This window comes from Pelophylax lessonae (genome assembly GCF_965119305.1).
Source record: "Pelophylax lessonae genome assembly, chromosome: 5".
Lineage (NCBI taxonomy): Eukaryota > Metazoa > Chordata > Amphibia > Anura > Ranidae > Pelophylax > Pelophylax lessonae.
The window spans coordinates 271,706,219-271,727,758 of NC_138772.1; the positions used below are offsets into that span (position 1 = coordinate 271,706,219).

At 42.9% G+C, this 21,540-nt stretch overlaps 1 protein-coding gene across 2 annotated transcripts in view; it reads right to left on the reverse strand.

Annotated features, from left to right (window-relative positions):
* Positions 1-21,540, reverse strand: part of EPB41L4B (erythrocyte membrane protein band 4.1 like 4B) — an 839,761-nt gene that overhangs the window by 693,984 nt on the left and 124,237 nt on the right. For both annotated transcript variants that reach the window (XM_082258285.1, XM_082258286.1), the window contains exon 2: positions 20,829-20,933. In XM_082258285.1, coding sequence (XP_082114411.1) covers positions 20,829-20,933 — 105 coding nt within the window. The remainder of the gene's footprint in view (positions 1-20,828; positions 20,934-21,540) is intronic.

Below are 21,540 nucleotides of genomic sequence, written 5' to 3' on the forward strand. Positions count from 1 at the left end.
ATAATCAAATCACTTGCTTCTTTAAGGTCGCGTAAAGCTTTTCTTTCGTCGCGTGTTAGGTTATCGGAGGAGAGTGAGTCCCAGTCTACTAATTTGAGGTCTTCTTCCACAAGTATTAAGAAAGAGTTTAGCCACTTGTTAGTACAAAATTTAGGCATGGTAGTGGAACGTATACTGATGTTGCTCTTTCTCAGCTTGTCAACATCTTGAGGGACCTCATCCTCCTCCGAGAACTCACCCGCTTCATCCAGAAGTGACTCTAAAGCTGACAGAGCTTCCTCTTCTTTTGCATTTAATTGTAATTCATAAGGAGTGACAGCACCACCCTCATGCACTAGTCTGTAATAGACCTTTCTGAGGTAAAGACATAAGTCTTTATATACCTCGAAGTGATCCATGCATGAGGTTGGAGAAAAAGAAAGGCCCTTAGTGAGGACGGAGATATGAAATTCATTTAGTACAAAATTGGACAAGTTAATAATTTTTGAGTCAAGGGGACTGACAGTTGGAGGAAGGGAAACCTCTTCCTGATTGATAGGCTGATTGGAACTACTCGTTATCGTCGGTTCCGTGGTCTGGTTCGTTGTTCCCAGACATTCCCTTGGTCTCCTGGTTTGTCTCTTTCTTTTTCTTTGCCTCCTTTGCCTTTTTTTGGGCCCTTCTTCAAGATTCCTTTGGGAGTAGTAGGCGGAGTGACATCCTCCGCCATACCTTCCCTTAAAAAAGTGACCGATCGATCATCATCATCACTTCCTGAGGGCATGGATTCATAGCTAGAATTGTTCCTATAGCTCCCTCCTCTTCTTCTTGACCTATTCCGTCTATTTTTGGAAGCTAGGTCAAAGATTTCCCCCCTGGCCCAATCGTCCAAATCTCGTTGGAATTTGGACTGCGTAACACTTTTTAGATTTTTTTGGGTTCTCTCTATTTCTTTTTTGAGATTATCATTTAACTTCTGGAATTCTTCCAGTTCTTTATGTGGTTCTAGTTTGTCTAATATATTTTTCGTTTCTTCCTGAAATTCTTCCAATTGTATTTTTTCTTCTTCCACTATTAACGCCATGACCCTAATACCATGGGCAATGCATTCTGCTTTCCACTTATCCAGAAAGCGTTCTGTGTGTAAGTGCCTAGCCGGAATGACTCTTTCACGCAAACCTCTTGGTATAATACCTTGTGTTATGTACGATTCCAAAGACAATACATCCCATTTTCTGTTGAGGGACCTAACAAGTAACTTCTTGTGGTCCCTGAACAGATTTTTTAAATCCCCATAGGGTTCCGTATCTTTGGTAGTGTCAAAGGTAGCCCTGATTTCCGCATCTAGGGATTCTCCTAGCATAAATGCCATACTTTGAGTTATTCAAAGCTGGAACTGGACTATGATGCTGATCAACGATCAATGAAAAAAATGTATATATATCACCACTATTGCCTGCCCCAGAGCCACACCAAATACTACATATAACCAGAGATACTGGGAAAAGCATTAACCAAGAAAGCCATGCATGGTCAATTATCACCAAAATGAACTCAAAATCATTCATCTACATTTCATGAAAATAAAAATGACAGTGTGTCAAATTTGCTCTATCAATCTAGACGGTATCTCTAAAGGGCAGGTGTATAAAAAAAGAAGATCCTTAATAGATCAAAGTGCAATTGAAAATACATGGAGAATATACACCGGGCCTAGAGTCTACCTAGAGTCTAAGGTACCTTTATATTTTGTACACTGTTCCCCCTAAAGGGGGCATTTTAGACATTGTGTCTTTTTGCTCTTCAATAAAGATTTTTTTTCAAATTAACACATTTGGTGTGAGCATCCCTTAATGCAGCCGTTCTTACGGAGCTGTTCTATAGCCCCCACTCCTTTTTACATTGTTACTGCTATTTGGCTGCGGTGGCTCCCCATGACCTAGTAGAGGCTGTCTGACATACTGATGAGTCTCCAGACGGAGTGTGTCAAGCATACACAGACACCATAGACTCTAGGCCCGGTGTATATTCTCCATGTATTTTCGATCGTCTAGGTAACCTAGAATCGATATGCCTCTTTGGCGCAGTAGTGCCAACATTGGGGCCAACACCTTCGTGAAGACCCGAGGAGCCGTGGCGAGACCAAAAGGTAACGCCACAAACTGATAGTGGTTCTCTTCTACGGAAAAGCGTAGAAACCGCTGATGGCCTGCGAAAATGGGAATGTGAAGATAGGCGTCCTTGATGTCTATGGACGCTAGGACATCCCCTGGATGCAGGAAGGCTGCTACTGTGCGAATGGATTCCATCTTGAATTTCCTTATGTTGAGAAAGGAATTGAGTGCCCTTAAGTCCAGAATTGGACGCACTTTGCCCTCTTTCCTGGGTATTGTAAATAGGTTTGAATAAAACCCTTGAAAACGTTCTGTCCAAGGAACGTGGACTACCACTCCTTGTTGTAGTAAATCCGTGACTGCTCTCCGCAGATCTTCTAAACGATCCGGAGATAGTCGGATATTGGAAGGGAAGAATCGCGCCGGTGGGAGAGATCGAAACTCGATCTTGTACCCTGACCTTATGACTTCGCAAACCCACTTGTCCGGGATTCTGGAAAGCCATGGATCCGGGAACCGGCGAAGACGTCCCCCCACCCCAATTATGGGTGGGGGCGCACCTTCAGGCTTTGGACGATTTATCTTCAGGTCTGGAGGGGGCGGGCTTTTGCTTGCCCGACCAACGTCCCCTGAAGCCTCCTGAAGGAGCTTTGGAGGACTTCATTTTTTCACCCGCGGGACGAAAAAACTTTTTGTGAGCAGAGAAAGAAGGCCCTCCTCTTTGACGAGTTCCTTTACCCTTAACATTTTGCGGTAAAAAGGTGCTCTTTCCACCCGTGAGATCCTTAATGATCTCATCTAAGTTGGCTCCAAATAGACGCTCTCCTAAAAAGGGGATATTAGCCAATGCTTTTTTGGAACCTTGGTCGGCTAACCAACCTTTTAGCCACAGTGTACGCCTGAGAACCACTGCTGAAACTGATGCTCGCGCCAATAATGGAGTGGCGTCTAACGCCGCATCACACACAAACTGTAACCCCTGTATCATTTGTTCCAACAAATCTGATACCGCCTGAGGGACCTCTTCTAAGTCCCGGCGTAACCACTTGGTCCATTCAGTTACAGTCTGCGAAACCAGACCAATAGCAATTATTGGTCTGAAAGCTGATCCAATCAAGGAAAACATGGTGCGAGACATAGCTTCTATCTTGCGATCCACTGGATCTTTAAAAGACGGAGCGTCTTCTAAAGGAATAACCGTGGCTTTATTCAATCTAGCAATTGGTGAATCCACCACAGGTGGTTCTGTCCATTTCTTAATGAGGGTTTCCTCAAATGGATAACGCCTGTTAATGCGTTTAGAAATAGCAGAGGTGCGTTTTGGCAGACTCCATTCTTCTTTGATTGGATTGCCAAAACATTAGGGCAATGGAAAAACCTTCGCCACTTTGATGCGTTTTTTAGTCCCAAAAGGGATTTCAGTTTCAGCTATTTCCGACGGAATACCCTGTAATCTTAAGGTTTCTTGAACAGATACAATGAGTGCGTTTACCAACGCTTCCTCTCGGGCTATGGCTGATGCCGAAACATCCTCCTCACTGTCTGAAGAGACAGTACCCGAGACACCAATCCCAGATGAAGTACCTGCAACTGCAGAAATAGGCTCAGATTCTGAATCCGAAGTTTCAGATAATAAGGGGTTAGGCGGGGGTCGCTTTCTTGCGCCCTGTCCCTGACAAGCCACTTCCACCCGGGACACAAAAGTTTCCATAATAGCTGACAATGATTCAACCGTCAGTGGAATGCTGGAGGATCCTGCAGACACCTCGAGGGGATCCGGTGGAGATACAGGAGTGGCAGGGTCCATGTTAATTCAGGACACCTCTGCCAGAAAAAAAAAACTTTTTTTTTTTTTTTTTAAATAAAAAAAATACCTCTATTTTTTTTTTTTATGTGTCTCCCCCTAGCGCAATAGCGCCCCTCAGAGTACCTGCTTCTCGATCCCCACAGAGAGAGAGAGGGACCCCCAAGGCTCACCACCCGATGCAGAGAAGTTTCCAACCAACTGCAGTCAGCGTCTGTCTTTTACAGACTGGAAAGAGCTGTGTTCGTTTTCCCGGGTAGAAGGACGTGGCTCCGCCCCCTGTGTACGCCTTCCGGCGTTCCCAGCTCTCCACGAGGTAGCTGGGCTCATCAAACATGGCCGCCCCCATACGGGAGACAATAGACTCCAAAAACATGGCGGCCGGCGTGACCTGAGGACATTCATGCACCCGGTCTACGGCAAAATGGCGGCGGACTGCCGAAATCGTTTTTCCCAGCACATCCACCTGCATCTCTGCTAAGTGGCGGTTTATCGATCTGCAGGAGGTACACTACAATTAAGGTAGGATTATACCTCCTATGTCTGCTGTAATACTACAGTCTGCTGGGTAGAGTGTTAGCTCTCAAACCAAGTCCACTTCCCACCAAACACATACTGTATTTACAAGGGGGACTTTTAGTGTCAGATATATACTGACCATGTATGGAGGGGCCCATAATTCATACTGCCTCATAACGAGGAAAAAAGGGAACGTTTACTCACCATACCGACAGGCACCCTCTCTTCACAATACCCTCTCCACCGGGGTGGGGGGTTGTGGACCACTCCGGACGCCTCGACTCTCTGGTTCCTGGCGTCCAAGCGAGACTTTTAACTCGCAAGGTCAGTCCCTCCAATGGAACTCCGTCGCGGCCGACCCAGCGCGGAGCTCTGGTCTGCACGCGCTTGTAGGCAGAAACCGGGGTGACCACTGGATCTCAACATCCAGCCCGTCGCCCGGCCCCGCATACTTACTTGAATGTGTCGCGGCCGACCAAGCGCAATGCAATGGTCTGCGCGCGCTCGTAGGCCGGCTGGGGTGACCACTAGTGTCGCCCAGTCCGGCGTATTTGCTTGAAGATCTCACAGGAAAAAAACACTGGAGAAAACTACCTAAAAAATATTTTTTCTAAAGAAAAAATCTTGCCAGGACCAAAAAGATCCCAGCAAGGAACTTAGGTCCTTACTCCTGACTAGACAGAAAAAAACTGATGCCTTGTAGCAGAGAGAGGGAGGATATACCCTCAGGGACTGCCCCTAAGGTGGAGCCAGAACGTTTTTTCTTTCTGCCTAGTCCTGCTCCGGCGGAGACAACATAACCCAGTTCTTGTGAATCAAGAAGACTACGTCTGTCAATGAGCGACAGAGAAATTATATCACCTGTGATGTATTTCAGTTTTCTTGCAAACCTGGCCTGTTAGTGTGCTCTGAGGACCGGGGTTGAGAAACACTGGTATAAATGTATGGGCAGACAGCTGTACCGAGTGTCTGCAGGAGCAAGGAACTAATCGTGGGCATAATGCTTTGTAGGCTGCAGTGTAAAAAAAATGTACATATTTCTACCTGCAAAATCTAGTGCATTTTTCTTTTTTTTTTTTAATAAAGCTTGAACTTGGCCTTTAAAGCTGTGGAACACACTTATTTACAATTTGTACCTATAGGTAAGCTTATAGCAAATTTTGTCTATTGGTACGGTAAATTTGAGCGGTTTAGGAGTTCTTCACATCGGCTGTAGCTGATGGCATCACTGCACACCGAGTGTGCCCTGAATGAAGAGCGCCGTGCCTTGATGAGGGAGTCCCAGATTTCGATAAGCCCCCTGCCAGCAGACATCCACAACCACCGGCCTGGGTTGTGGGGAAGAGACCCTTGTCCCCATCAACAGAGCCCACTGTGCCCCCAAAGCACCCCCCCCCATGTTGAGGGCATGTAGCCTGGTATGATTCAGGAGGGAGGGGCGCTCATTTATTCTCATCCCCCTACCCCCTTTTCTGGCCTACCAGGCTGCATGCTCAGCTAAGGGGCCTGGTATAGATTTTGGAGGCATTCCACGCAATATTTTTTACTTTTGGTGTGGGGGTTGGAGGGGTGACCTCAACGCTGTTTTTTTTACAATGTTTTATTGCTGGCAATGTTTTTTTACATTTAGCTCTCTGGGGGTAATTCCGCTTTGGAAATACACAGTGAAAATGATGGAGAAATTTGCACCAGACAAGTACGACAAGTCTGAACCTAGCCTAAGTGTTTAGAACCACTTTGAGTTTTACAATTCGTCCCCCTCACTAAACTAAAGTCCACTTTTTAAGTGACAGGTGTTTTTTATTTATTTATTTTATTTTTAATACTGCTTTTTTTTTTTTTTTATTTATGTTGAATCTGTTTTTATTCATTTTCATAAGCAAAATAAACAATAAAAGACAAAGACATAAGAGAATCAGTCCATGCTCACAGAAAAACAAAATATACAGTGTACATGGACAATACAACAATAACAAGTCCAGTATCAAAGGTACAATGAAATACAGATCTCTAAGGTTTGGAAAAAATAGGGATGGAAACCGGAGTTTTTTCATCACAGGTGATCTTTGATAAGACATCAGGATTTTTTTAGACCTCTGATGTCTCATCTTCCCTCTGCTGAAGCACAGATGCCTGTTGCCGGGGTGTGAAAGGCGATCAGGCAGAATGTGTGTATATCTGACAAGTGGACTGTCATTGATTGCTCCCATCTGACAGTGGACTTATCAGATCTACACACACACACGCTCACAATATACAGGCTACAGCAGTCAGGAGTGTGTGTTAAACCGCCCACTACTGCCAATGAATGGCATACGTTGGTGACAGTGAAAGGGTAAATTTGTATGAAAAGTCAACTTTAAGTTTTGGATAAATTAGGAAAAGATTAAGAATTTTTTTTTTTTTTTTTTTTACACGCACACACACACACACACACACACACACACACATCTGCGTTCAATCAAGTCCCACAAAACACAAAAACAGTATGTATAAGGAAATATCAAGAAAAAAAGCCTCTTAGATAGCCATTGCTAAACAGATGCCCCCAGTCAGTAGAAAAAAAAAAAAAAACTGGATTGTTATCTTACCGTAAAATTCTTTCCTCTGAGGTTCACTGACGGACACAGCTCCATGTCTTCTTTGCCCCTTGGGCTTTTACTGCTCTCTTCAGGGGTAGGACTAGGCAGAAACTATTTTGGCTACGCCCCTGAGGCAGTCCCAGGGGGTATACCATCACTTCCCGCTATAGGACTTCAGTTTATAACAAGCAGTGTCAGAAAAATACATAACTCAACCCAACAGAGGGGCGGGTGCAGTGTCTGTCACTGAACGAAAGAGAAAACTGGATTTTTGTCTTACTGTAAAAAATCCTTTACTCGAAGGTTCACTGACCGACAATGCTCCATGTCTTCTTAGACCCTTGGAACGTACCAAAGCAGTATCAACATGAGGGGTGGAAAAAACACAGCAATAAACAGAAATTCCAACAAGGGCAAAACATAGCCAACCAGGAAAAAATACACCCTCAAGAGGCAGGAGCCTCTGCACTACAGCCTGCAAAAAAGTTTGCGGCCAAAACGCAGCATCCGAAGATGCAAGTACATCTACCTTCTAAAACTTTGTGAATGTGTGTACAGACAACCACGTAGCCGCCTTGCACACCTGAACCACTGACGTCTGAGGACGGAAGGCCTAGGAGGCAGTAAGTGACCTCGTAGAATGCGCCTTGACAGGGAAAGGAGAAACCTGACCCTTAATAGAATAGGCCTGGACCATTGTCTGCCTAATCCATCTGGAAATGATCGCAGCAGATGCGACCTGCCCCTTACGAGGTCCATCCGTAAGAACAAACAAAGAATCAGATTTCTGAATCGACTCAGTCACCGCCAGGTACACCCAAATCTCCCTGACTACATCCAAGGAATGTAAAGCAGTTTCTTTAGGATGTTTCGGCTTAGTACATAAGGACGGTAACACGTCTTCATTCAAATGAAACCCCAGGAAAACCTCAGGAAGGAACGCCTGACAGGTCATAATACCACTTTGTCCCTGTGAACCACCAGGTAAAGTGACCGACAGGACAAGGCAGCCAACTCTGACATCCTACGCGCAGAAGTAATAGCGACTAAAAAGGCCACCTTCTGCAACAGAGTGAGCATAGGAAGTATTCAAAAGGAGGCTTTGAAGCACGGACAGGTCCAAATTGGGATCCCACAGAGGTACCAGAGATCGCACAGGAGGAGCCAGATGGCACACTCCCTGCACAAAGGTGTGAACAAAGGACTTTGCCGCTAATGGCCTTTTGAAAAATATGGTCAAAGCGGAAATCTGGACCTTGATGGTGCTAGAAATAGGATTTCCTAACTTTAAACATAGGAATCACCGACTCCAACAGCCCTCTGTCCTTCAGCACCTGGCTTTCAATAGCCAAGCCGTTAAAGCCAACGACTGTATAGCAGGCTGGAAGATTGGTCCCGGAGACAGAAGAAGATCTTCCCTGAGAGAAAGTTTCCAAGGGACATCTGCTACCAGCCTTACCAGACCACCGTACCAAGAATGGCGAGGCCAGTCTGGTGCCACCAGAATGACTGGAATCCCTTCTACCTCGATTCTGCGTAGCAGTCTTGACAGAAGTTGTATTGGAGGAAAAGCATAAATCAGACGATACTGACCCCAATGAGCAACCAGGGCGTCTGCGGCGTCGGCCAGAGGATCCCAAAACCTTGACATGAACCTCTGCACCTTCCTGTTGAAATGGGAGGCCAACAGGTCCACATCGGGGGTCCTCCACCGGAGACACAGCTGATGAAACACTTCCGGGTGAAGAGCTCATTCGCACTTGACAATTCTCTACCCCCGGAATGTGCACAGCAGAGAGGGCCAGAACATAGTTCTGCTAACCTCAGAATGCTGGCTACTTCCCGGGCAACCAGGGCACTCCTTGTGCCCCCTTGATGATTGACATATGCCACCGTCCTAGCATTGTCCGATTGTATTCTCACTAGGCACCCCTGCAGAGGAGTCATCCACTAAGACAAAGTCTGATCACCCGAATCTCCAGGATTATGATTGGCAGACTGGACTCCTCTCAAATCCAAACACCTTGAATAGAACCGCCTCGAAGGTGGATACCATCAGACCCAGCACTTGCATGCAAGTCCCGAGAGACGACCGACGGTTCGACAACAGAAGCCGAATTGCGTCAGAGGTTTCGCCTGTGGAAGAAACACCTGGGCTGATGCTGAATCCAGCATCAGACCCAAGTAGTCCAAGCTTGGTGGACGGAGTCAAAGCCGATTTCTGAAAATTCAGTTCCATCCAAACTCCTATATAGTTTGCACAGTAGTGCTCAAGTCGACTTCTAGAGCCGTAGAAGACTCTGCATGTAGATAAAGATATATTTTATTATAGAACATTGTAAAAAAGTTATAAACAGTAAATCGGGACCAAGGTCTAAAAGACCCCTGAAGAAGAGTAACATTGAAACGCGTAGGGTCTTCAGAACCATACTTCAGGTTCCCCCATGCCTAAAGGATCATTGGGTCTAACAATGTAAAGAGTCGCTTACAATTTTTAATGTGTTTTTCACAATTGTGCAATCGTGTATCATTTTCGGCCCGTTTGCCAATTATTGTATATTGTTCATACATAATAAATTATTTTCTTTTCTACACCTACCTGTGTCGTTACCCGCTATAGTCCCAATCTGGGGCATTCTGTCCACGTACATGCTTTTTACTCTGCATGTAGAAGCAGATCGTCCAGGTAACCTAGTACTGTGATCCTCTTCTATCGAAGCAAGGTTAACAGTGAGGCCAAAACTTTTGTGAACACCCAAGGAGCTGAAGCGAGACCAAAAAGGTAGTGCCACGAATTGATAATGCTCCTCACCCACGGCAAATTGAAGAATACGCTGGTGCCCGACATATATTGGAATATGAAGGTAAGCGTCCTTGAGATCAATAGAAGCCAAAAGATCCCCTTGATGGAAGGAAAGCCACTACCGTGCAAATAGACTCCATCCAAAATTTCTGAACCCGCACAAAGTGGTTCTGAGCCTTGAGGTCCAAGATCAGGCAGACTTTGACTTCCTTCCTGGGAACGGTAAACCGATTTGAATAAAAACCTTGAAAACATTCCGACTCTGGAACTGGCGCAATGACTCCTTGTGCTAACAGGTCCTGCACTGCCCCGTAGAGGCCCTGCAGCCGATTGTGAGAAAGGCATAAGTTGGAAGAAAAGAACCTTGCCGGAAGCAAGGACCAAAACCCCCGATTGGGAGAGGGGGGAAAATCATGAGGGGAGGAAGGACACAGGGAGGACTACCATCCCCAGGGAGAGCCCGCAACCACCCCAGCAATTCCCAGAGAAAAGAGGGGAGATACTACTCACCACACCTTGGCATTAGGCGGGCACCACTCCCGGAAGTCCACCAGACCATTTTGGAATGGGGGTGTATCGGCCAGAGTTACGCTGCGACTGTGATCATGACTGCTGTCATGACCAGAGCTATGCGACCCTGCGAGGCGTTTTACTCATTGGCCAGCCCCCATCCATTCGGGCTATGTCATGGCCAAACTAGCGCGGAGCTAATAGTTTGGTTGCACACGCAGGCCAGACTGGGAAGACCATAAGGATCTAGGATATCCAGTGCATCGCTCAGTCCAGCTGTTGATTGTAGTTCACACAAGAACAGAAAATAAAAAATTCAATTTTAAAAGAAAAAAAATGCCAGGACCACAGATCCCAACAGGGAGCCAGGTCCCTACTCCTGACCTGGCAGAAAAAAAAAAACTTTTAGTCCTAAAGCAAGAAGTAATGGTATACCCCCTGGGGCTGCCTCAGGGGCGTAGCCTAAATTATTTCGGCCTAGTCCTACTCCTAAAGAGAGCAGCAGAAGCCCAAGGGTCTAAGAAGACATGGAGCTGTGTCTGTCAGTGAACGAAAGAGAAAAATGGATTTACATACACTTTAAAGTGGTGTTACAGCTTGGGAAAAAAATGTAAAAAGTCAGCAGCTATAAATACTGTAGCTGCTGACTTTTAATATATAGGCACCTGTCCAGGGAGCCCACGACATCAGTACCCCAGCTGATTTCCGGGTCAGCTGCCACTGCCATTCGTTGTAAGGGAAACCCGCAGTGAAGCCTTTCGGCTACACAGCCAGTTGCCTACTGCACATGCATGAAACGCGCTGCGCTTTCTCACTGGTCCGGTGGCGGGGGAAGGAGGAGGGAGTATGGATTTCTATGAGATGGCGCTTCTGTCTCCTGGAAGTGGGGAAGGGTACCTGTCAAAAACAGGTACCCATCTCCCCTCCCCCTTGAAAGGTTTCAAATGTGGCACTGGAGGGGGGATAAGGGAGAAAGTTAATTAGCGGAAGTTCCACTTTTGGGTGCTTTAAACCCTCCTTATCAGAAATCAGGCTGAGCAAGTAGCTTGCTAAAAAAGATCTTGCACAAAATCAGTCTTTTCCCCACAGCTGCCAATCAAATTTAGAGTTTTAATGCAGGGGGCTAAAAGGTTGTTTTTTTTTTTAAGTGGACTTCTATAAGGACATCGAATCATTAAAGCGCGGGGTTGTATTGTATAGAATTGCTTATAATTTCTATCATGATAAATTCCACCTAATTATCCTTGATGGTATTGGGAGCATTGTTTAATAAGATTTATTTTAATTACTGAACAACAGCGCAACACTTTTCACTGAGGTTTATACTTCACTGGGTATATGTAAGGGTTTTCAACCACTAAAAGAAAATTTCAGCTGTAACAATTTGTATCGCAGGATGTAATGGTTAAAACTCTGGGTTCCCAGATGTCTAAACATCAGTGTCAGCTGTTTACTGCACTGTTCTTCATTATATAGATTGAATGAGGTAAAGTAGACTAATGTATTATGTTTCTCTTTGCTGCAAAAAAATTAAGACAAAGGCTTGCTGATTATTAAGACAAGTTCCTCCAATTGCCTAAATCAACTGCTTCCTGCAAACAAAAAAATATATTTTCTGATTATGTATTTTGCTCACTGTATTTTAACCCTTTAAGACCAATATTAACTCATTTGAGGGCAATGTTGTTACAGTTGTGCTCATAAGTTTACATACCATGGCAGAATTTATGATTTCTTGGCCATTTTTCAGAGACTATGAATGATAACACAAAAACTTTTTTCACTCATGGTTAGTGTTGGCTGAAGCTATTTATTATCAATCAACTGTGTTTACACTTTTTAAATCATAATGACAACATAAACTACCCAAATGACCCTGATCAAGTTTACATACCCCTGTTCTCAATACTGTGTATTGCCACCTTTAACATAAATGGCAGCTTGAAGTCTTTTGTGGTATTTGTGGATGAGGCTCTTTATCTTCTCAGATGGTAAAGCTGCCATTTATCCTGGCAAAAGGCCTCCAGTTCCTGTAAATTCTTGCATGAACTGCACGTTTGAGATCTCCCCAGAGTGGCTCAATGATAGCAAGGTCAGGAGACTGAGATGGCCACTCCAGAACCTTAACTTTATTCTGCTGTAGCCAATGACAGGTCGACTTGGCCTTGTGTTTAGAATCATTGTCACGTTGGAATGTCCAAGTACGCCCCATGCACAGCTTCCGGGCTGATAAATGCAAATTTTCCTCCAGTATTTTTTGATAACATACTGCATTCATCTTGCCATCAATTCGGACCAAATTTCCTGTACCTTTGTAGCTCACACATCCCCAAAACATCCGTGATCCCCTTCTGTGTTTCACAGTAGGAATGGTGTACCTTTTATCATAGGCCTTGTGGACTCCTCTCCAAGTATAGCGTTTATGGTTGTGGCCAAAAAAGCTAAATTTTGGTCTGATCACTCCAAATGACTTTGTGCCAGAAGGTTTGAGGCTTGTCTGTGCTGTTTGACATATTGTAAGCGGGATAGTTTGTGGCATTTGCGTAGTAATGGCTTTCTTCTGGCGACTTGACCATGCAGCCCATCTTTCTTCAAGTTCTCCTTAGTGTGCATCTTGAAACAGCCACGCCACATGTTTTCAGAGAGTCCTGTATTTCACCTGATGTTATTTATGGGTTTTCTTTGCATCCTGACAATTTTCCTGGCAGTTGTGGCTGAAATTTTAGTTGTCTACCTGACCGTGGTTTGGTTTCAACAGAACCCCTCATTTTCCACTTCTTGATTTGAGTTTGAACACTGCTGATTGACCTTCTCAATTCCTTGGATATCTTTTTATATCCTGTTTTATACAGTTCAACTACCTTTTCCCACAGATCCTTTGACAATTCTTTTGCTTTCCCCACGACTCAGAATCCAGAAACATCAGTGCAGCACTAGATGAAAGATGCAAGGGCCTCTCAGGAGTCCAGAAACGCATTGACCTTTTATACACACACTAATTACAAGCAAACAGATCACAGGTGAAAATGGTTACCTTTAACCACTTGCCGACTGCTCATAACAATCCTACTGCTTCAGTGCGGCTCCCCTGGGTCCACCGACGTAGACCTACGTCGCTGGACTCCTAATGGTCTCGGCGGTGCATGCGTGCCACTGTGTTTAGACGCCGCCTCCCTTCCCCCGATCATCGGGGAAAGTGTGAGAAGACCCGCCTGCTTATGTAAACAAAGCAAGCGGATCTTCTCAGTGACAGACAGGGAGAGATCACAGGATTCAGCATTGCTGAACCTGCGATCTCTGTCTGTCACAGAACCCCCCCACACACACACGTCAGTAAGCATGAGGCATACATTTAACCCTTTGATCACCTATAGGGTTAACCCCTTCCCTGTCAGTGTCATTATAACAGTAACAGTTCATATTTATAGCACTGATTACTGTAGTAATGTCACTGGTCCCCCCAAAAGTGTCAAAAATGTCAGTTAGGGGTCCGATCTGTCTGCCGCAATGTCGCAGTCCCGCAAAAAAAAAAAAAAACACAGATCGCCGCCATTACTAGTAAAAAAAAATAAAACAAAAATGACAAATCTTTCCCGTAGTTAGTAAACGCAATAACTTTTGCGCTTATTGCGATTTCTTTTACCAAAAAATATGTAGCAGAAACCAATTGGCCTAAAATGGTAAAAAATTTGGATTTTTACATTTTTTTTTGGGAATATTATATAGCAGAATGTGAAAAATATATTATTTTTTCAAAATTGTCACTCTTGTTTATAGCGCAAAAATTAAAAATCGCACAGGTGATCAAATACCAGCAAAAGAAAGCTCTATTTGTGGGAAAAAAAGGATGTAAATTTTGTTTTGATACAGCATCGCACGACCGCGCAATTGTCCATTAAAGTAATGCAATGCCGAATCGCAAAATAGTGCCTGGCCAAGAAGGGGGTCAAATCTACCGGTCTTAAAGTGGTTAATAGCCATTCAAACCCCTTTGTGTCAACTTGTGTGCATGTTATCAGGCCAAAATCACCAGGATATGTAAACTTTTGATCAGGGTCATTTGGGTAGTTTCTACCATCATTATTTAAAAAGCGTAAACACAGTTGATTGATAATAACTGGCTTCAGCAAAACATTAACCATGAGTGAAAGAAAATTTTTTTTTGTTATCATACATATTTTCGGAAAAATGGCCAAGAAATCATAAATTCTGCCAGGGTATGAAAACTTATGAGCACAACTGTATATTAACAAGTTGAAAATAATATATTAAATATGGATCTTTGGTAGCAGCTTTAATTTCAATCAGCGCACCTATCACTAATTAGCCAATTGGAAAAAATATATGTGTAAGAGTGGTCTGGTGCGCTAAAATATAAAAAATAAATGGGTCTCAAAATTGTGATCACAAATATGATGATGGTGATTCAAAAGAATATATCTTAAATTATACAATATAATATAATATAATAATTAAAGATCCCAAAGTCCATAAAAAGATGGATTCCAATTCAAACAGTGAAAGTCCATAAATCCATAACATGGTGCATGAATCCCACCACCTTTCAAGCGGGGTTCCCTTACCGGACGGATATAATAAGGGTGCAAAATAACTCTTCCCAAGTCCTTCCTGTGCAAGTGATTAGGTGCTTCAGTACAAACTATGTGAACACTGAGCAAACAAAGCCTCTTACCAGATATCACACAGTATTTGGCATAGATGCCTCGCCTTGAGGATATCCCTTCCACAACATTAATGGATGGACTCAGAGTGGCTCAATGGAAAATCCTGCTGCCTCATACGCTTCCCTTATGACGGCATCCCCAAGACGTATCCCATAGAAAATAAAATGGCGAGCAATAGTGCATTACCTCAAAACAACTTTAAATAAAAGGAGTGCACATACACAATTCAACTTATTACGAGCAGTCTGCAATAGCTTAATGGAAACCGCGGCCACCTGCAGTGCGGACCGCGGACGTTGTATGTGATGGCGCGGCGCCTCCTCTATGACGCGTTTCCTTCAAAAGAGCTTCGACTGAAACAGGAAGGCACCCTCCTGTTTCAGTCGAAGCTCTTTTGATGCGGTTTCCATCAAGCTATTGCAGACTGCTCGTAATAAGTTGGATTGTGTAAGTGCACTTCTTTTATTTCATTAAAGTTGTTTTGAGGTAATGCACTATTGCTCGCCACTTTATTTTCTATGGGATACGTCTTGGGGATGCCGTCATAAGGGAAGCGTTTGAGGCAGCAGGATGTTCCATTGAGCCACTCTGAGTCCATCCATTAATGTTGTGGAAGGGATATCCTCAAGGGCATGCATCTATGCCAAATACTGTGTGATATCTGGTAAGAGGCTTTGTTTGCTGAGTGTTCACATAGTTTGTACTGAAGCACTTATCGCTTGCACAGCACAGGAAGGACTTGGGAAGAGTTATTTTGCACCCTTATTATATCCGTCCGGTAAGGGAGCAGCTTGAAAGGTGGAGGGATTCATGCACCATTTTATGGATTTATGGACTTTCACTGTTTGAATTGGAATCACATTATTCACCGTTGATTTGGAGATTGGTCATTTTTATGGACTTTGGGATCTTTAATTATTATTATTATTATGTTATATTGTATAATTTAAGATATTTTGTTTGTAATCACATCATCATCATATTTGTGTTCACAGTTTTCAGACACATTTATGTTATTTATTTTTTAGAAAATAATATATTGCCTTTTGCAACCTGTCGTTTGTTTTGAATTTTTGCATACTCTGTTATATTCTTTGAAACTTTTAGGCCCCGTTCACATTGCCGCGATCTGACCTGGGGGGGGGGGGCGACCTCGGAGCGGCCGCCACGGACTTCATAACATTGAAGTCTATGGCGGTCGCCTCCGGGTCGCCCCAAAGAAGCTCCGGACCCTTTTTCTAAGTCGGAGCGACTTGTGTCGCTCCTATTAGAACGGGTCCGCAGCTTCCCTATGGAAGGCGACCTGTGAGGCGACCAGGTCGCCTCACAGGTCGCCTTAGTGTGAACGGGGACTAAAATGAATGATACCGGAAGTGTTCTTCATTTTTAAATGCCTTTTTCTTATTTAGATCTTCTAACTTTGGACGTAGTAGGTTTATTCATGTCTACTCAATCATTGCCAATGATTGTTTGCAATGTGGCAAAGTCCTTATCAGCTGCCACACAGCCCTCCCTCCCCCAATCTTCCCACTATTCCACCCTCCATTAGCGTCTGCCCCTGTCCCACTTTATATTGTATATACCCGTCTGCCTTATATTGGAATTCTCCCTCCCCTGTCAATTATAGCTTAAATACTCCTCCAGCCTTCTCAAACTTCTCCCCTAGCACAGCAGGCCCACTTTTTATTTAGGTGAAAACCAGCTTTAGCATATAGGTGGTGCTGTCGGTCACTGCACAGGGCTCTTAAGGAATGGTGCACATTTAGTAAATATTTACACTACCTATAGGTAAGCCTTATTATAGGCCTAACTATAGGTACAAATTAGTGATGGAAGTTTACTTACTCTTTGTGACGGTACTCACCGTCACTGGGAGTGAAAGCCAGATACTTAATGGACACTGAGAATATGGTTTGGATTGCTTCAAATGGGTACTGTGTTTACACTCATGATAATGTGTATTGTACCTCAATGTCAGTCACAAACAATCTGTCACTGGCGGTCCCTTCCTATTGTCTGTGTATTGAGGTGTGATGTGTATTCTGTTAAGCCTGTCTGTCCCATTGATAATTGTTAATAAACTCACATATTGTTTCTGTCCAGATGGCTAGAAAATTAGTTCAGGTTAATTCAATTTCTGTACACAATTTCATCTGCATATGATAATGTAATCAGGCAACCCCTGACCTGATTGGGTAATCTGATCAGGAAGGGGATTGTCCATGCTGATCAGGAGGGGAATGTCCATACTGTATATAAACTGTGTGACTGTTCAATAAAAGAGAAGGTTCCAGAACAAGATAAGTTGTCGGCTAGCTTTGTATGGGGGCGGCTGGAAAATCTGATATCTATGTTCAAGACTGAAGGAAGCCGTATACTGATGGAAGCCCACAAACACAGTGTGGGTCGCGGTTCCGTTACACTCTTACTAAACCTTCTGAGTCAATTTGGTGCACAAAAATCACCAGAAAGCCCTCAATCCCACGGAGCAGACAAAGGCAGCTTTTTAAAGGAGGTAAGGCACTGATCAGGTTGAACTGATCCCAGAGTCCCCAGGCCATCCACTGTAGAGGCTAGACGTTCCCTGGACCTGAAAACAAACCTGCTCAGTATGTTGCTGAACCTGGAAACCAGAAGTCCATATTCAGAATTCCCCACCTTTAAAAAAGGTGTAAAGACCATTCTCCAGAGTCCAGTCACTGTCCACTCGGAAAGCTCCTGCAAACTTTTCATGCCTAGGTAGTGCATGGCAAACAGTGTTTGCGAGAGGTTTATTTACTCCCTGAAGGTTAATGTAAGCCATTGTCATGGCATTGTTCAACCGAATCCTGGTTGGATGAGGGACCAAGTATTGCAGGGATAACAATCACCTTGAGCTCAAGAACTTTAAAATCAGGAGAGGAGCTTCGTCCGATAATTTTGTCCATCTATTGAAAGGGTATCTAGACCTCCACCCTAGCTAGGTAGGCAGGCTTCTGTCGTGAGAACATTGGGAGGAAGAATTTCCCTGATTCCAGTGCTAAACTTGTGACCCCCATGCCAGGGCAAGTCTGGTTTTGCTGGTCGGGCATATGGGATGGTCAAGAAACTGCACCCTTTTATTCCATGCTGCTAGAATATGGAGTTGCAAGGGTCTGGAGTAAAATTGGGAATATAGAAAGGTTTTTAAAAGGAGGCCACCACTTAGACCAAAACCCTCATGCAAAAACAAAGGGCTAAGTTGGCTCCTGGACTGCAGAGACCAAGAGTGGAATTGGAGAGTCTGAAGTTTGTTAGGCATTATGGTAATAATAGCTGCACATTAGCAGCTGTAGCAATATAGCAGTCAGATAACACACATTAGAAGAAAGACTCAAACTTGCGCTTAACTCTCAACAAGAGCCACTTGCTGTTGGGGGTTTCTTGCCATACTACCTGAACCTGGTTACCTAAGTGTGTAATCTGTTTAGTTGGACCTTTGGGGTAGAGATTAGTAGGTTTTGAATGAGAAATACAATCTTCTCCAGACTAGAAATCTTGACAACATTTATATACTTCAACTTTTGAAGCAAAGAAAAAGGGACATCTTTTAGTACAATGTATGTAAGCAAAGAACACACTCCTGATATATATATATATATATTATATATATATATATATATATATATATATATATATATATATTGCACATATGAAAAATATTGTTATGCAAAAGATTACCGATTAGAGCTACATGTTTTTCACCACTTTACACTGGCCTTTCAAAATAACAAATTTACATTTAGTGGTTGGATTAAAGTTAGAGTAATGTTTAAAACTTTTAAATAGTTAGGTAAAAAGCAAAATTTATAGAAATCTAAACATCAGACCAAAAAAAGAGGAACTTCTGGGGAGAAAGGAGGGACAGAAATATGTGATTCCAAATGAGAAACAGTCTGTCCAAATCAGGAAAAGTCAGAAACTATGCATTTCTGAAATCTAGAAGGGCATTTCGTAAATTTTAGTAAAATTGGAGATTTCAGTTGCCTCAAAAGCCACCTCACATTATGAACAGTTTCCTCCACATCCTGAATTTCTTCTTGTTCACATGCTGGGGGGTCTCAGAGGTGAGTGCTAAAGCTGTGGCTCTGCTTCCCACTTCTCCTGGCCATTCACAAAACAAAGCCTGAGGATATGCCCCAACGGTGGTACTGGCTCTTTAATCCCAAGGTAACACGGGGTGAAGTGATGGCTGAAAATCAGTAACTTTTGTGAATAGCGCCACACACTCCCCTTCAGGACTAAGCTGAACAAAGGCAGCCTAGCTTTGCAGGAGATTGTATCCCACAGGAAGGAGACCCACCTTCTGCTTTCTTATTGTCTACCTCCTAAAAGCAGGGTTTTATACTTAATGGCTACTGTGACAGTCCCTGCGTTACAAACATCCAACCTGCATACAACACCTACGTGCAAAATGGAGGGAAACAACAGGAAGTGTAAGAAAACCTACCCTTAGGATGGGAAATTCACTCCTGTAAGAGTTATCATGGGGAAAAAAAGTGTCTCTACTGAAGCTTTATCACCAATCCTTGTTTCCACAAGAACCCAAGAACTCAAAATCCAATTCTTACAGGGAAAGAAACTGAAGTGAAATCTTCTGAACAGGGACACAGACAGCAACAAAAACCTTACAGGGGTGTTAACTATTGATTATGCTATCCATAAAATGTAAAAAAAAAAAAAATCGAGCTGATCCATCTTATAAACAAATTCAAACTTAACAAACCTACAGAACCTACTGGTATCTTGTTTTTAACCCAGGGACTGTCTGTATAGAGCTTGATGGCTATTCAAAAAATATTAGGCATTCAAAAAAAGAATACAGATTTTAAAATAAAATGTAAGATGTTTAAAAAAAGAGATTACGAATATAAAATAAGGGGAAGAAAAACAAACTCAACAAGCAAACAAAACAAACCAGCTCAATTTTTTTTATACCAATTCCACTTTATTCAAGCTATCATTTTTAATGTTCTCAATTTTAAATACCCTAATCCCATGGAGAACCAAGTTATCACTAAGATGTGGGAGTTATTTTAACTGTCTTCAGTATTTTATCATGTGATTTCACAACAAATACACATGTACTATATATATATTATTTTCAATAAATATCTATAGAACTATAAAACTACTAAAAGCTATTTCTGATAACTATCACCACTAAACTAGGTCCTTTTTCTGCTCGACTCTAGAAAAACTTAAATTGAAATAGCCTACAATTAGCACAATTTTAAGGAATATAAGGCCCCAATTCACAATTTGGCATTTCTGCTTGCTTTCCTGGAAAAGAGCAAAACATGTGCCAAAACAAGTATCACACTTGCTGTGCCATTAATTCTTAGTGGCACCCCAGATGGGAGTTAGCATTCGAGCATTTGCCACACAAAATACTCATAACAAAACATGCTTGGCTCAGTGCCAAAAAAAAAAAAAGGTACATGAACTACTTTAGGGTGTTTGTGGTACATAGGGCAGCCTATTCAAGTGAATGGGCAACCCTAGTCTGCCACGTGCCAAAAACCGCAGTAAAAAAAAACCTGGTTTGAATGCGGCCCTGAACTGTGCAATAGTTTGTGAAGAACTCCAATTCATTTTTATTTTAAAATGATAACCACCACTGTGGGACATAAAATAAAATAAGGAAGCAGCAAGGGATAAACACTTAATAAAAAGGTTTTAAACAAATCCTTTAGCGCATTTTGGATTCAATTTATACTTTTTTCATTGGTCCCTGTGGTTACAAAGCTTCCTAGCAAGAGCTGTTTATAGGAAAGAAATATTTTCAGGGACACAATGGCAGAAGATACATACCGACACTTGGGAAGCATCCATGTACTGAAGACCAAAATAATCAGTTTCCACTAAGTCCAAATGGTATACAATCTGGTCAAACAAATCTTGTCCTTTGGCTTGTTTCTGAAATACAGAAAAGAATCACTGCTTAGCAATGTGCAATTCTATGCATCATGTGCGCAAATGCTAGCAAAATGTGTGCAAATGCCCATTTACATATTGTGCAGAACAAGAATGCGAGAATAAGTTTTCACCCATATATGTTAAAATACATGTAAATACGTGCAAATGCATAAAAAAAATAAATAAATAAATATATATCTGAAAAAAGAGTAGATGCTCAAACAGGAGTTCCATGTGCATGAGACCTTACAGGCATTTGAGCTTTTATTTCTCTGCCTAAAAGCTTGAAGAAGGTTATGCTTTTTTGTGCTGTTTTGCACGTTTTTATTGAGTTCTGAGCTCTTTTGAGCATAAGCGTTTTTTTTTTTTTCTCTCGTTTTTTTCCAGCCCTCTCCTCATTTTATCTTTTTTTGTGCATTTTCTAGCTTTTTCACGCTTGTTTGCGTTTTTGGGCACTTGGGCATTTTTCTGCTCAAAAGCTCCTCTCAAAAACAAGAGTTTGGAGGGGTTTTTTCTGCCTTTAAGAGCCTATACATGTAATCTCTTGAAAAAGCCATGGTGTGAATGGACACATTAGCAAACATGGAAATTAGTTTACAGGCAGAAA